Source organism: Stegostoma tigrinum, chromosome 35 (assembly GCF_030684315.1).
Source record: "Stegostoma tigrinum isolate sSteTig4 chromosome 35, sSteTig4.hap1, whole genome shotgun sequence".
NCBI lineage: Eukaryota > Metazoa > Chordata > Chondrichthyes > Orectolobiformes > Stegostomatidae > Stegostoma > Stegostoma tigrinum.
In genome coordinates this window covers 24,109,088-24,126,369 of record NC_081388.1, presented here as the reverse complement: position 1 = coordinate 24,126,369, position 17,282 = coordinate 24,109,088, and the positions used below count along the sequence as shown (strand labels likewise).

General features: G+C 50.4%; 1 protein-coding gene across 5 annotated transcripts in view; it reads left to right on the top strand.

The window, feature by feature from the left end:
* LOC125447481 (cAMP-specific 3',5'-cyclic phosphodiesterase 4B-like) overlaps nucleotides 1–17,282 on the top strand; it is a 421,594-nt gene that overhangs the window by 369,239 nt on the left and 35,073 nt on the right. For all 5 annotated transcript variants that reach the window (XM_059639794.1, XM_059639792.1, XM_059639793.1 and 2 more), the window contains one exon: nucleotides 1,886–1,998. In XM_059639794.1, the coding sequence (XP_059495777.1) occupies nucleotides 1,886–1,998 (113 nt within the window). The remainder of the gene's footprint in view (nucleotides 1–1,885; nucleotides 1,999–17,282) is intronic.

The following is a 17,282-nucleotide window of genomic DNA, read 5'->3' as shown; positions in this document are numbered from 1 at the left end:
TCCCACATTGTGGCATTTGGTCCATTAGCCCTGCAGTTACAACTCTTGAGATGCATTTGCCGTCACCTTTTAAATGAGTTTCTGCTTCTACAACCCTTTCTGACACTGAGTTTCAGACCCCTAGCATCTTTCGGGTGAAAATATTTTTCTTCTTTTCTCTTCCAATCAGGCTACTAATCATTTTAAATCCGTGCACTGTCGTCTGATCTCTTTTTGAAGGTAAATTGGCCTTTCTCATCCTCTATCTAATCCTTAAAATTTTATTCATACAGTTTTTCCAACAATCGACAATGGATGCGTGGTCATCATTAGATTCTTAATTCCAGATATTTTACTGAATTCAAATTCCACATCTGCCCTGGCGGGCTTCAAACATTGGTCCCCAGAACTTTATCTGGGTCTCTGGATTAACAGTCCAGCAAAAATACCACTCGGCCATTGCATTTCCCATTGTACAGCACATGGACTGCAGCAGTTCATGAAGGCAGCTCACCCCAACCTTCTCAAGAGCAGGTGGGGATGGGTGATAACTGTTGGTCCAGCCAATGATGTTCACATCCCATGAATGAAAAGAAACAAAGATTTAACAGCATAAGGCTGGTCAATTTCCTATTTTTTAGTTTTAATTTGTCCCTAAGTAGCTTTCTGATTGTGTGAAAATCCGCAAACAAGAAGAAGATGATTGTCTCCTCTCACGCGCACTTCCCCACACAGTTTGTGCTGTACTGGTACTGTTTGCTCTAATCCCTCACTTTCCATTCCTCTCATGGCCCTAAACTCCAGTTCTGCATCTGTATTCTTCCCCTCCACCCTTTCCTCTTGATTCACACATTCCTGCCTCTCAGCTCCACACATCATTTACACCCCATTAAAAGAAAATGTTCTAAGGAAGGTCCTTAAATGCACCTGAAATGTTAACTCTTATTTCACTTCACAGACGCTGCCAGACCTGCTGAGCTTTTCCAGCAACTTTTGTTTTTGTTTCTTCATTTACACCCCATGCTGCTGTCAGCCAGTACCACTGCTGTCTTCCTCTCTGTCAACACCCCAACTTTCCCTCCCCTTACCCCTTGTTCTCACTCTTTCTTTCCCCTGTCCCTGTTCTATACCTTGCTGACTCCCTGCCCTTGTCCCTGCCTACCCTCCACTGAGTGGGACAAATTAGAAGTATGTTGGTCAATAGTCAGGTTGTCACGTGTCCTGATGTGAAAGTGACTGTCTCTTCTTGAAAGGGAAAAGAAGCAATAAAACATGTAAAGACACTCTGATCCCACTCATTGCATTGGGAGCTCCAGCACACCAAGTACTTTCATTTTCACGTGGGACTGGATTATGACTAGTTTCTCACCAATGTGGCCAACACCATTGACACTAAAAATATCATGTGGGCATTTTATAGCGATTTCGCCTCCACCTCAGTTCCTCACAATGCAACATGGGTAATCTCTGTCCCACTGCTTTCTAAATGACTTCCCCACTGTCTGCATCTCAGAAAGAATACCCTTTGAGTGGCTGCAGCACAGATTCACCAGAAAGTGTAAAATCATGAGGACAGGTTGTAATGTCTATATTTATCTATGCTGGAATAAAGAAATTTCAAAGGTGTTAAGTCAAAGTGTTGAAAATGATGAAAGAATTTAAGAGCATGTTTAGGTAGAAAGGAGCTATTTTCCCTTGGTGAGACAGTCCAGAAAATGGGGAACAAAGCTTAAAATCAGGGCAAAGCTGTTCAGGGTTGTGTTTGGGAAGGGGTGTTAGTGGTAGTAAACCGGGAAGGGGGAAGGAGTCAGAAGTGTGAGAGAGATGGTGGTAAAACACCTTTCACACTGGGTCAGTGTACTGAGGGTGCGCCAGTTTAACTTTGCTCGTGGCCTTGTGTTTCCAGATGAAACTTATCAGCAACTGGCAAAGGAAACCCTGGAGGAGCTGGACTGGTGTTTAGACCAACTGGAGACAATCCAGACCTACCGCTCTGTCAGTGAGATGGCCTCAAACAAGGTAAGAAAGTGGGACAGGAGATGGAAAGTGTGGACAATCTATGTAGAGGCGTAGTATTGCTTACAGATGTCTTTGATTCACTTAACAAACATATTTGAAATTTCTGTATCTCCCTGAAGCCAATGTTTCTTTGTTAGAGGAAGGAATTTGATCTGTGCACATAGTCAATCAACCTCCTGGCCCGAGAGTAAAAAATCTTTTTAGCCCTGGGGTCATTACTTGTCTACTGTCAAATCCTTTATCATGAACAGACAAAACAGGACCAGAGGTAGACCATCCAGATCCGCAAGCCTGATAAGTAAGGTCTTGGCTGATTTGTTTGTCTTTTGAATTCCCAATCCGCAGAAGACAACTTGCCCCACATGCCCTCATGGTTTTCCTCGTTCAGACTGAGGACCCTAGTTTCAGAATGATGTCACCGTTAAACTTCAAACAAAATTCAACCGTGTTATGGTCACTATTTCGCAAAGGCTCCTTTCAGCAAGTTTATTAATTAGCCAAGAGGTTGCAGGGGTCACTGCTGCCCTTCCTAGTTCCACTCCAACAATATTCACAACACTGTTAAAGTTAACCAAACAAATTCATTCCAACAACGATGTAAAGTTGACTTAACTTGTAAAGACTGTGATGTAAAGACGGGGCACGGACAGGCAAGCGGTATGGAATGGGACATAGTGCAGATGAGGGCAGAGCACAGACTGTGACACAGCGTGGACAGGGACAGAGCACGGATTGAGACACGGCGTGGACACGGAGAGAGCACGGATTGAGACACGGCGTGGACACGGAGAGAGCACGGATTGAGACACGGCGTGGACAGGGCCAGAGCACGGATTGAGACACGGCATGGACAGGGACAGAGCACGGATTGAGACACGGTGTGGACAGGGACAGAGCACGGATTGAGACACGGCGTGGACAGGGACAGAGCATGGATTGAGACTCGGCGTGGACAGGGACAGAGCACGGATTGAGACTCGGCGTGGACAGGGACAGAGCACGGATTGAGACACGGCGTGGACAGGGACAGAGCATGGATTGAGACTCGGCGTGGACAGGGACAGAGCACGGATTGAGACTCGGCGTGGACAGGGACAGAGCACGGATTGAGACACAGTGTGGACAGGGACAGAGCACGGATTGAGACTCGGCGTGGACAGGGACAGAGCACGGATTGAGACTCGGCGTGGACAGGGACAGAGCACGGATTGAGACACAGCGTGGACAGGGACAGAGCACGGATTGAGACACGGCATGGACAGGGACAGAGCATGGATTGAGACACGGCATGGACAGGGACAGAGCACGGATTGAGACACGGCGTGGACAGGGACAGAGCACGGATTGAGACACAGAGTGGACAGGGACAGAACACGGATTGAGACACGGCATGGACAGGGACAGAGCATGGATTGAGACACGGCATGGACAGGGACAGAGCACGGATTGAGACACAGTGTGGACAGGGACAGAGCACGGATTGAGACTCGGCGTGGACAGGGACAGAGCACGGATTGAGACACGGCGTGGACAGGGACAGAGCACGGATTGAGACACGGCGTGGACAGGGACAGAGCACGGATTGAGACTCGGCGTGGACAGGGACAGAGCACGGATTGAGACTCGGCGTGGACAGGGACAGAGCACGGATTGAGACTCGGCGTGGACAGGGACAGAGCACGGATTGAGACTCGGCGTGGACACGGACAGAGCACGGATTGAGACACGGTGTGGACAGGGACAGAGCACGGATTGAGACACGGCGTGGACAGGGACAGAGCACGGATTGAGACATGGCATGGACAGGGACAGAGCACGGATTGAGACTCGGCGTGGACAGGGACAGAGCACGGATTGAGACTCGGCGTGGACAGGGACAGAGCACGGATTGAGACTCGGCGTGGACAGGGACAGAGCACGGATTGAGACTCGGCGTGGACACGGACAGAGCACGGATTGAGACACGGTGTGGACAGGGACAGAGCACGGATTGAGACACGGCGTGGACAGGGACAGAGCACGGATTGAGACATGGCATGGACAGGGACAGAGCACGGATTGAGACACGGCGTGGACAGGGACAGAGCACGGATTGAGACACGGCAGGGACAGGGACAGAGCACGGATTGAGACTCGGCGTGGACAGGGACAGAGCACGGATTGAGACTCGGCGTGGACAGGGACAGAGCACGGATTGAGACTCGGCGTGGACAGGGACAGAGCACGGATTGAGACTCGGCGTGGACAGGGACAGAGCACGGATTGAGACACGGCGTGGACAGGGACAGAGCACGGATTGAGACACGGCGTGGACAGGGACAGAGCACGGATTGAGACACGGCGTGGACAGGGACAGAGCACGGATTGAGACACGGCGTGGACAGGGACAGAGCACGGATTGAGACTCGGCGTGGACAGGGACAGAGCACGGATTGAGACTCGGCGTGGACAGGGACAGAGCACGGATTGAGACTCGGCGTGGACAGGGACAGAGCACGGATTGAGACTCGGCGTGGACAGGGACAGAGCACGGATTGAGACTCGGCGTGGACAGGGACAGAGCACGGATTGAGACACGGCGTGGACAGGGACAGAGCACGGATTGAGACTCGGCATGGACAGGGACAGAGCATGGATTGAGACACGGCGTGGACAGGGACAGAGCACGGATTGAGACACGGCATGGACAGGGACAGAGCACGGATTGAAACACGGCGTGGACAGGGACAGAGCACGGATTGATACAAGGCGTGGACAGGGACAGAGCATGGATTGAGACACGGCGTGGACAGGGACAGAGCAGGGATTGAGACACGGCATGGACAGGGACAGAGCACGGATTGAGACACGGCGTGGACACGGACAGAGCATGGATTGAGAAACGGCGTGGACAGGGACAGAGCACGGATTGAGACACGGCAGGGACAGGGACAGAGCACGGAGTGGAACACGGCGTGGACAGGGACAGAGCACGGATTGAGACACGGCGTGGACAGGGACAGAGCATGGATTGAGACATGGCATGGACAGGGACGGAGCATGGATTGAGGCACGGCAGGGACAGGGACAGAGCACGGATTGAGACATGGCATGGACAGGGCCAGAGCACGGATTGAGACACAGCATTGACAGGGACAGAGCACGGATTGAGACACGGCGTGGACAGAGGCAGAGCAGGGATTGAGACACGGCATGGACAGGGCCAGAGCACGGATTGGGACACAGCGTGGACAGGGACAGAGCACGGATTGAGACACGGCGTGGACAGAGGAAGAGCAGGGATTGAGACACGGCGTGGACAGGGACAGAGCACGGATTGAGACACGGCGTGGACAGGGACAGAGCACGGATTGAGACACGGTGTGGACAGGGACAGAGCACGGATTGAGACACGGCATAGACAGGGACAGAGCACGGATTGAGACACGGCGTGGACAGGGACAGAGCACGGATTGAGACACGGCGAGAACAGGGACAGAGCACGGATTGAGACACGGCGTAGACAGGGACAGAGCACGGATTGAGACACGGCATGGACAGGGACAGAGCACGGATTGAGACACGGCGTGGACAGGGACAGAGCACGGATTGAGACACGGCAGGGACAGGGACAGAGCACGGATTGAGACTCGGCGTGGACAGGGACAGAGCACGGATTGAGACTCGGCGTGGACAGGGACAGAGCACGGATTGAGACTCGGCGTGGACAGGGACAGAGCATGGATTGAGACACGGCACGGATAGGGACAGAGCACGGATTGAGACACGGCGTGGACAGGGACAGAGCACGGATTGAGACACGGCATGGATAGGGACAGAGCACGGATTGAGACACGGCGTGGACAGGGACAGAGCACGGATTGAGACACGGCGTGGACAGGGACAGAGCACGGATTGAGACACGGCGTGGACAGGGACAGAGCACGGATTGAGACTCGGCGTGGACAGGGACAGAGCACGGATTGAGACTCGGCGTGGACAGGGACAGAGCACGGATTGAGACTCGGCGTGGACAGGGACAGAGCACGGATTGAGACTCGGCGTGGACAGGGACAGAGCACGGATTGAGACTCGGCGTGGACAGGGACAGAGCACGGATTGAGACTCGGCGTGGACAGGGACAGAGCACGGATTGAGACACGGCGTGGACAGGGACAGAGCACGGATTGAGACTCGGCGTGGACAGGGACAGAGCACGGATTGAGACACGGCGTGGACAGGGACAGAGCACGGATTGAGACACGGCGTGGACAGGGACAGAGCACGGATTGAAACACGGCGTGGACAGGGACAGAGCACGGATTGATACAAGGCATGGACAGGGACAGAGCATGGATTGAGACACGGCGTGGACAGGGACAGAGCAGGGATTGAGACACGGCATGGACAGGGACAGAGCACGGATTGAGACACGGCGTGGACACGGACAGAGCATGGATTGAGAAACGGCGTGGACAGGGACAGAGCACGGATTGAGACACGGCAGGGACAGGGACAGAGCACGGAGTGGAACACGGCGTGGACAGGGACAGAGCACGGATTGAGACACGGCGTGGACAGGGACAGAGCATGGATTGAGACATGGCATGGACAGGGACGGAGCATGGATTGAGACACGGCAGGGACAGGGACAGAGCACGGATTGAGACATGGCATGGACAGGGCCAGAGCACGGATTGAGACACAGCATTCACAGGGACAGAGCACGGATTGAGACACGGCGTGGACAGAGGCAGAGCAGGGATTGAGACACGGCATGGACAGGGCCAGAGCACGGATTGGGACACAGCGTGGACAGGGACAGAGCACGGATTGAGACACGGCGTGGACAGAGGAAGAGCAGGGATTGAGACACGGCGTGGACAGGGACAGAGCACGGATTGAGACACGGCGTGGACAGGGACAGAGCACGGATTGAGACACGGTGTGGACAGGGACAGAGCACGGATTGAGACACGGCATAGACAGGGACAGAGCACGGATTGAGACACGGCGTGGACAGGGACAGAGCACGGATTGAGACACGGCGAGAACAGGGACAGAGCACGGATTGAGACACGGCGTAGACAGGGACAGAGCACGGATTGAGACACGGCATGGACAGGGACAGAGCACGGATTGAGACACGGCGTGGACAGGGACAGAGCACGGATTGAGACACGGCGTGGACAGGGACAGAGCACGGATTGAGACACGGCGTGGACAGGGACAGAGCACGGATTGAGACACGGCGTGGACAGGGACAGAGCACGGATTGAGACACGGCATGGACAGGGACAGAGCACGGATTGAGACACGGCATGGACAGGGACAGAGCACGGATTGAGACACGGCATGGACAGGGACAGAGCACGGATTGAGACACGGCGTGGACAGGGCCAGAGCACGGATTGAGACACGGCGTGGACAGGGCCAGAGCACGGATTGAGACACGGCGTGGACAGGGCCAGAGCACGGATTGAGACAAGGCGTGGACAGGGACAGAGCACGGATTGAGACACGGCGTGGACAGGGCCAGAGCACGGATTGAGACACAGCGTGGACAGGGACAGAGCACGGATTGAGACACGGCATGGACAGGGACAGAGCACGGATTGATACAAGGCATGGACAGGGACAGAGCATGGATTGAGACACGGCGTGGACAGGGACAGAGCAGGGATTGAGACACGGCATGGACAGGGACAGAGCACGGATTGAGACACGGCGTGGACAGGGACAGAGCACGGATTGAGACACGGCGTGGACAGAGGAAGAGCAGGGATTGAGACACGGCGTGGACAGGGACAGAGCACGGATTGAGACACGGCGTGGACAGGGACAGAGCACGGATTGAGACACGGTGTGGACAGGGACAGAGCACGGATTGAGACACGGCATAGACAGGGACAGAGCACGGATTGAGACACGGCGTGGACAGGGACAGAGCACGGATTGAGACACGGCGAGAACAGGGACAGAGCACGGATTGAGACACGGCGTAGACAGGGACAGAGCACGGATTGAGACACGGCATGGACAGGGACAGAGCACGGATTGAGACACGGTGTGGACAGGGACAGAGCACGGATTGAGACACGGCATGGACAGGGACAGAGCACGGATTGAGACACGGCGTGGACAGGGACAGAGCACGGATTGAGACACGGTGTGGACAGGGACAGAGCACGGATTGAGACACGGCATAGACAGGGACAGAGCACGGAGTGAGACACGGCGTAGACGGGGACAGAGCACGGATTGAGACACGGCATGGACAGGGACAGAGCACGGATTGAGACACGGCGTGGACAGGGACAGAGCACGGATTGAGACACGGCGTGGACAGGGACAGAGCACGGATTGAGACATGGCGTGGACAGGGACAGAGCACGGATTGAGACACGGCATGGACAGGGACAGAGCACGGATTGAGACACGGCATGGACAGGGACAGAGCACGGATTGAGACACGGCATGGACAGGGACAGAGCACGGATTGAGACATGGCGTAGACAGGGACAGAGCACGGATTGAGACACGGCGTGGACAGGGACAGAGCACGGATTGAGACACGGCGTGGACAGGGCCAGAGCACGGATTGAGACACGGCGTGGACAGGGCCAGAGCACGGATTGAGACACGGCGTGGACAGGGCCAGAGCATGGATTGAGACAAGGCGTGGACAGGGACAGAGCACGGATTGAGACACGGCGTGGACAGGGCCAGAGCACGGATTGAGACACAGCGTGGACAGGGACAGAGCACGGATTGAGACACGGCATGGACAGGGACAGAGCACGGATTGAGACACGGCATGGACAGGGACAGAGCACGGATTGAGACACGGTGTGGACAGGGACAGAGCACGGATTGAGACACGGCATGGACAGGGACAGAGCACGGATTGAGACACGGCGTGGACAGGGACAGAGCACGTATTGAGACACGGCGAGGACAGGGACAGAGCACGGATTGAGACACGGCGTGGACAGGGACAGAGCACGGATTGAGACATGGCATGGACAGGGCCAGAGCACGGATTGAGACATGGCATGGACAGGGATAGAGCACGGATTGGGACACAGCGTGGACAGGGACAGAGCACGGATTCAGACACGGCGTGGACAGTGACAGAGCACGGATTGAGACACAGCATAGACAGGGACAGAGCACGGATTGAGACACGGCGTGGACAGGGCCAGAGCACGGATTGATACAAGGCATGGACAGGGACAGAGCACGGATTGGGACACGGCGTGGACAGGGACAGAGCACGGATTGATACAAGGCATGGACAGGGACAGAGCATGGATTGAGACACGGCGTGGACAGGGACAGAGCAGGGATTGAGACTCCGCGTGGACAGGGACAGAGCACGGATTGGGACATGGTGTGAACAGGGACAGAGCACGGATTGAGACATGGCATGGACAGGGACAGAGCACGGATTGATACAAGGCATGGACAGGGACAGAGCACGGATTGGGACATGGTGTGAACAGGGACAGAGCACGGATTGAGACATGGCATGGACAGGGACAGAGCACGGATTGATACAAGGCATGGACAGGGACAGAGCACGGATTGGGACACGGCGTGGACAGGGACAGAGCACGGATTGAGACACGGCGTGGACAGGGACAGAGCTCAGATTGGGACACGGCGTGGACAGGGACAGAGCACGGATTGAGACACGGCATGGACAGGGACAGAGCACGGATTGAGACACGGCATGGACAGGGACAGAGCACGGATTGGGACATGGTGTGAACAGGGACAGAGCACGAATTGAGACATGGTGTGAACAGGGACAGAGCACGGATTGAGACATGGTGTGAACAGGGACAGAGCACGGATTGAGACACGGTGTGGACAGGGCCACAGCACGAATTGAGACACGGCAGGGACAGAGCACTGATTGAGACATGGCATGGACACGGTCAGGGACAGAGCACGGATTGAGACACAGTTTGGACAGGGACAGACCACGGATTGGGACAAGGCCTGGACAGGGACAGACCACGGATTGGGACTAGGCCTGGACAGGGACAGAGCATGGATTGAGACACGGCATGGACAGGGCCAGAGTATGAAGAGAATTACTGTGCGAGCACAGACCTCATGTGGATCGGAACACAGTGTAAGCTGGGATCGAGTAAGTGTAGGGATACTGTGTGAACATTGACAGAGGGAACTCATTGTGAGCAGGCGCACAATGTAAGCCGGCTCATTAAGTTTATGTGAGGAAGTGATGTTGAGGAAACATGGGTACTGTGGTGAACAGGGAAATAAGGTGACAATGGCTGTTCCTGACCTCAAACCACATTGGCTTCGAGTGACATAAAGGAGCCATCACAAAATTGGAGTAAATGGGAATTGAGGGTGGAAGCACTTGCTATATGGAGCCATACCTGGTTTTTAGGAGGATTGATGGAGATCAGCCATCTCTGCAGAAGTTCCTCAGGGTAGTTTCCTCGACCCAACCATCTATAGATGCTCCACCAGAGACCTTCCTGCCATCGTAAAGTCAGAAGTGGAAACATTCTCCGATGATTACACTCTGTTCAGCACTATTCATGACTCTTCTGATACTGAAGCATTTTATATCCATATGCAGCAAGACCTGGACAATATCCAGATTTGGGCTTGGAAGCTGCAAGTAACATTGGTGCCACATAAATGCCAGGCAATGACCATCTTCAACAAGACAAAATCTAACCATTGCCCCATGACATTCCACAGTATTACCATCACTGAATGCTTCAATGTCAATCTCTTGGGATAACTGTACAAAACCTGAACTTGACCAGCTATAAAATTACTGTAGCTGCAAAAGCAGGTCAGAGGCGAGGAATCTTGCAGCAAGTAACTCACTCCCTGATTTCCCAAAGTCTGTCCACCATCTACAAGGCACAAGTCAGGAGTGTGATGGAATACTCCCCACTTGCCTGGATCGGTGCGGATTCAAGGTCACTCGAGAAGCTGCCCACTTGATTGGCACTCCATCCACAAACATCCACTCACTCCACCACTAACACACAGTGGCAGCAGTGCGTAGCATTTAAAGGACACACTGCAGAAATTCACCACGGCTCCTCAAGCAGCACCTTCCAGACCCACAACCACTACCATTTGGAAAAACAAGGCAGCAGATACACGGGAACACCACCACACCTAATTCCACTTCAAGCCACTGAATTGGAAATATATTGCAATTCCTTCAGGATTCCGACACAGTAACACTGAAATTCCTTGCCTAGTGGCATTGTGGGTGAACCCACAGCACATGGACCACACAGGTTCACAAAGGCAGCTCACCACCACCTTCTCAAGGGACAACCAGCCGCAGGCAATAAATGGTAACTCACACAACAACACCCATATATCCTGAATGAAAAATAAAAGAAAGAAAAAAGGCTGTTTTGTCACCTGAGCCTGCTGCATCATTTAATAAGATTATGGTCAATCTGATTGATCCCTGAACTCTCTTTTTCTGCTGAACTCTGCTCTAACCTTTGACTTTCTTGCAGATTAAAAGGCATAAAATACTTAATTTGCTGTTACTTTTGCATGGGATATGAGCAACACCGGCAACCAGCATTTATGCCTTAACTGCAGACGCAATCTCTCTGCATAAAGCATATCGACTCCCTTCAGAGTCTTGTCCTTGAAAAGTGGTGGAGAGCTGCCTTCTTGAACTGCTGCAGCCCATGTGGTGTAGTGGAACCCACAATACTGTGCATGAAAGAGTACCAGCATTTGCCTTCACACACTGCCAAGGCTCTGAGATTTAGACTTACTCATAATCTTTCTTCCCCTCTCCCTGTCTCTTCCCTTTGCAAACACTCCTTAAAACTATGTTTCTGACCAAACTTTTCTCTTTGCAATCTTATTATCTCCTCATAGTGCTTGGTTTCAAACTTTGCTAGATAATTTTCCTGTGAGGCACCTACATAAATGCAGGTTCTCTAAAGGCAGCATTATGCTAGAAAGAAGAGTTCAACTTTTAGTTCCATTTCTCACAATCACTATCCCATAGAATGTCTTTCTTTTAATGCAGTTACCAGTTGTTTTGTGGATGACTACTGTAGGAGAGCAAAGATATGAATGTACAGTTGATGGTGATAATGGGAGCTGCAGATGCAGTTGTCATCATTGTTAACATCTGATGTCTACATATTTGGGCGAGAACTGGTTTTTCTGAGCTCTGTGACAACTGCAACTGAACATTACATTTAGTGTGAGGTGGATATGCATATAGCCATTGAGCAGATCTGGGGCGTAGTTCCACAGCCTTAAGAACGTTCATGAATTGTCAGTCTTTCAATGCCATTTTCATGGTGCTGAACAAAAACCTGTTGGTTATTTAATTCAGTTGCACGTCACACCATAGCAGGATTTAGAACATAGAACATAGAACATAGAACAGTACAGCACAGAACAGGCCCTTCAGCCCACAATGTTGTGCCGACCATTGATCCTCATGTATGCACCCTCAAATTTCTGTGACCATATACATGTCCAGCAGTCTCTTAAATGACCCCAATGACCTTGCTTCCACAACTGCTGCTGGCAACGCATTCCATGCTCTTACAACTCTCTGCGTAAAGAACCTGCCTCTGACATCCCCTTGATACTTTCCACCAACCAGCTTAAAACTATGACCCCTCGTGCTAGCCATTTCTGCCCTGGGAAATAGTCTCTGGCTATCAACTCTATCTATGCCTCTCATTATCTTGTATACCTCAATTAGGTCCCCTGTCCTCCTCCTTTTCTCCAATGAAAAGAGACCGAGCTCAGTCAACCTCTCTTCATAAGATAAGCCCTCCAGTCCAGGCAGCATCCTGGTAAACCTCCTCTGAACCCTCTCCAAAGCATCCACATCTTTCCTATAATAGGGCGCCCAGAACTGGACGCAGTATTCCAAGTGCGGTCTAACCAAAGTTTTATAGAGCTGCAACAAGATCTCACGACTCTTAAACTCAATCCCCCTGTTAATGAAAGCCAAAACACCATATGCTTTCTTAACAACCCTGTCCACTTGGGTGGCCATTTTAAGGGATCTATGTATCTGCACACCAAGATCCCTCTGTTCCTCCACGCTGCCAAGAATCCTATCCTTAATCCTGTACTCAGCTTTCAAATTCGACCTTCCAAAATGCATCACCTCGCATTTATCCAGGTTGAACTCCATCTGCCACCTCTCCGCCCATCTCTGCATCCTGTCAATGTCCCGCTGCAGCCTACAACAGCCCTCTACACTGTCAACGACACCTCCGACCTTTGTGTCGTCTGCAAACTTGCTGACCCATCCTTCAATTCCCTCGTCCAAGTCATTAATAAAAATTACAAACAGTAGAGGCCCAAGGACAGAGCCCTGTGGAACTCCACTCACCACTGACTTCCAGGCAGAATATTTTCCTTCTACTACCACTCGCTGTCTTCTGTTGGCCAGCCAATTCTGTATCCAAGCAGCTAAGTTCCCCTGTATCCCATTCCTCCTGACCTTCTGAATGAGCCTACCATGGGGAACCTTATCCCATGTACCCATGGCTTGTGAATTGCCAATAAATAAGCTATAGATGTTTCTATTATTTATTTAGTATTTGGGAAAAATTGTTTGTTATTGGTAGCCTGCATGAGCAGTCCATGGAATGCCCAAAGTAGTCTATTAGAGCAGCACATTCGGGAGCCAACAAGAGAACAGGTTATATTAGATTTCGTATTGTGAAATGTGACAATTAATTCATGGCCCCAGAGTAAAAGTACCTCAAAGTAGTAATGACCACAATATCAATCAATTTTACATTCAGTTTGAATGGAAGAGGTTTGGTCCTAAGACTAGAACTCCACAACTCTTTGGGTGAAGAAGTACCTTCTCAACTCAGTCCTAAATCTGCTCCCCCTGATTTTTGAGGCTGTTCCCGCTAGTTCTAGTTTCACCCACCAGTGGAAACAATCTCCCTGCTTCTATCTTATCTATTCGCTTCATAATTTTCTATGTTTCTATAAGATCCCCCCCTTATTCTTACAAAGTCCAGTGAGTACAACCCCAGTCTACTGAATCAGTACTCATAAACCAACCCTCTCAATTCCAGAATCAACCTAGTGAACGTTCTCTGCACCCCGTCCAATGCCAGTACATTCTTTCTCAAGAAAGGAGACCAAAACTGTACACAATACTCCAGGTGTGGTATGGCCTCACCAGCTCCCTATGCAGCTACAGCATAACCTCCCTGTTTTTAAACTCCTTTCCTCTAGCAATGAAGGACAATATTCCAATATTTCACTTCTTAATTACCTGTTGTACCTGCAAATCAACTTTTTATGATTCATGCACAAGGTCACCCAGATTCCTCTCCACATGAGCATGCTGCAATTTTTTGCCATTCAAGTAATAATCCTTTTTACTGTTATTCCTACAAAAATGGATGACTTCACATTTACCACATGATAGTCCATCTGCCACACCCCTGCCCACTTACTCGAACAGTCTATCTCCCTCTTCAGACTTTCAGTGTCCTCTGCACTCTTTGTTCTGCCACTCATTTTAGTGTCATCTGTGAACTTTGATGTGCTACACTTGGACCCCAAGTCTAAATCATCGATGTAAATTACAAAGAATTACGGTTCCAACACTGATCCCTGAGGCACACCACTAGGTACTGATTGCCAACCAGAAAAACATCCATTTATAGCCACTCTTTGCATTAAGACCTTAAGACATAGGAGTGGAAGTAAGGTCATTAGGCCCATCAAGTCCACTCCGCCATTTAATCATGGCTGATGGGCATTTCAACACCACTTCCCTGCACTCTCCCCATAGCCCTTGATTCCTTGTGAGATCAAGAATTTATCAATCTCTGCCTTGAAGACATCTAATGTCCCAGCCTCCACTACACTTCATGGCAATGAATTCCACAGGTCCATCACTCTCTGGCTGAAGAAATGTCTCCTCATTTTCATTCTAAATTTACCCCCTCTAATTCTAAGGCTGTGCCCATGGGTCCTAGTCTCCCTGCCTAATGGAAACAACTTCCCAGCGTCCACCCCTTCTAAACCATACATTATCTTGTAAGTTTCTATTAGATCTCCCCTCAACCTTCTAAGCTCTAATAAATACAATCCCAGGATCCTCAGCCGTTCATCGTACGTTAAACCTACCATTCCAGGGATCATCCATGTGAATCTCAGCTGGACACGCTCCTTCCTGAGGTGTGGGGCCCAAAACTAGACACAGGATTCTAAATGGGGTCTAACTAGAGCTTTATAAAGTCTCAATGAAGTTTCATTCTGTTAGTTGACCAATCCTCTATCTATGCTAATACACTCTGTAATTGCCATGCACCTTTATCTTCTGCAGCAGTCTCTCTATTCTATAACACTATGGAAAATCCTACCATTAATTGTATAAATCCTGCCCTTGTTTGTTTTACCAAAATGCAGTACCTCGCATTTATCTAAATCAAACTCCATCTGCCACTCCTCAGCCTATTTTCCCAATTGATCAAGATTTCTTTGTAAATTTAGATAATATTCTTCACTGTTCACTATTCCATCAATTTTTGTGTCATCCACAAACATACTAACCATACCTCCTATATTTTCATCTAAATCATGTATATAAATGACAAAAGTCTCGATGAGATTGTCTTGAAGTCTGCTGAACTCCTGAGATTACAGGGCCACTTTGCTCAGCCTGTCGCCAAAGTCAAATCCTTTAGCCCAGGGACCAATCCAGTGAACTTTTACAAAACTGTCTCCTCTTTATTAGACATAGAAACCCAAATTATGGACAGCATTCCAGGTGTTGTCTCACCAAAGCTCTACAAAATTAAGCAAAGTTTTCTTTCTCTTGCCATTTATTGTTCCGGCATGTTAATTTTGTTTCTCGTGCAAGTACATTCAAGCCTCTTCGAACATTAAATAGCCAGTTGTTAATAATGCAAATGCAATATATTACAGCTCCTGGAAATCCGAAACAAAAAGCAATAAGCAGGAAATACTCAGCAGATCAGACAGCATCTGTGGAGAGAAACAGTTAGCATTAGTACTGGACTGATTTTTTTTTTATTTATTCACAGGATTTAGATATCACTGGCTGGGTCTGCATTTATTGCCCATATTGTGGGCTACCACAAGGTTCGGTGCTGGAACCGCAGCTGTTTACAATATACATTAATGATATAGACGAAGGCATTAAAAGTAATATTAGCAAATTTGCTGATGACACAAAGCTGGGTGGCAGTGTGAAATGTGAGGAACTTGTTATGAGAATACAGGGTGACTTGGACAGGCTAGGTGAGTGGACAGATGCATGGCAGATGCAGTTTAATGTGGATAAATGTGTGGTTATCCACTTTGGTGGCAAGAACAGGAAGGCAGATTACTATCTCAATGGAGTCAAGTTAGGTAAAGGGGAAGCACAACGAGATCTATGTGTTCTTGTACATCAGTTCATGAAAGCAAGCATGCAGGTACAGCAGGCAGTGAAGAAAGCTAATAGCATGCTGGCCTTCATAACAAGAGGAATTGAGTATAGGAGCAAAGAGGTCCTTCTGCAGCTGTACAGGGCCCTGGTGAGACCACACCTGGAGTATTGTGTGCAGTTTTGGTCTCCAGATTTGAGGAAGGACATTCTTGCTATTGAGGGAGTGCAGCATAGGTTCATGAGGTCAATTCCCAGAATGGCAGGACTATCATATGTTGAAAGATTGGAGTGACTGGGCTTGTGTACGCTTGAGTTTAGAAGGATAAGAGGGGATCTGATTGAGACGTATAAGATTATTAAGGGATTGGACACTCTGGAGGCAGGAAGCATGTTTCCGCTGATGGGTGAGCCCAGAACCAGAGGACACAGTTTAAAAATAAGGGGTAGGCCATTTAGAACAGAGTTGAGGAGAAACTTCTTCACCCAGAGAGTGGTGGATATATGGGATGCTCTGCCCCAGAAGACAGTGGAGGCCAAGTCTCTGGATACTTTCCAGAAAGAGATGGATAGAGCTCTTAAAGATAGTGGAATCAAGTGTTATGGGGATAAGGCAGGAACAGGATACTGATTGTGGATGATCAGCCATGATCATTATGAATGGTGGTGCTGGCTCGAAGGGCCGAATGGCCTACTCCAGCACCTATTGTCTATCGTCTATCTGTAGTTACCCATGAAGGTGGTGGTAAGCTGCCTTCTTGAACCGCTGGAGTTCACATGCTATAGGTATTTCCCTGTGCTGTTAGGGACAGAGCTCTGGGATTATGACCCAATAATGGTGAAGAAATAGTGAAAATTTTCAAATTCAGCAAGG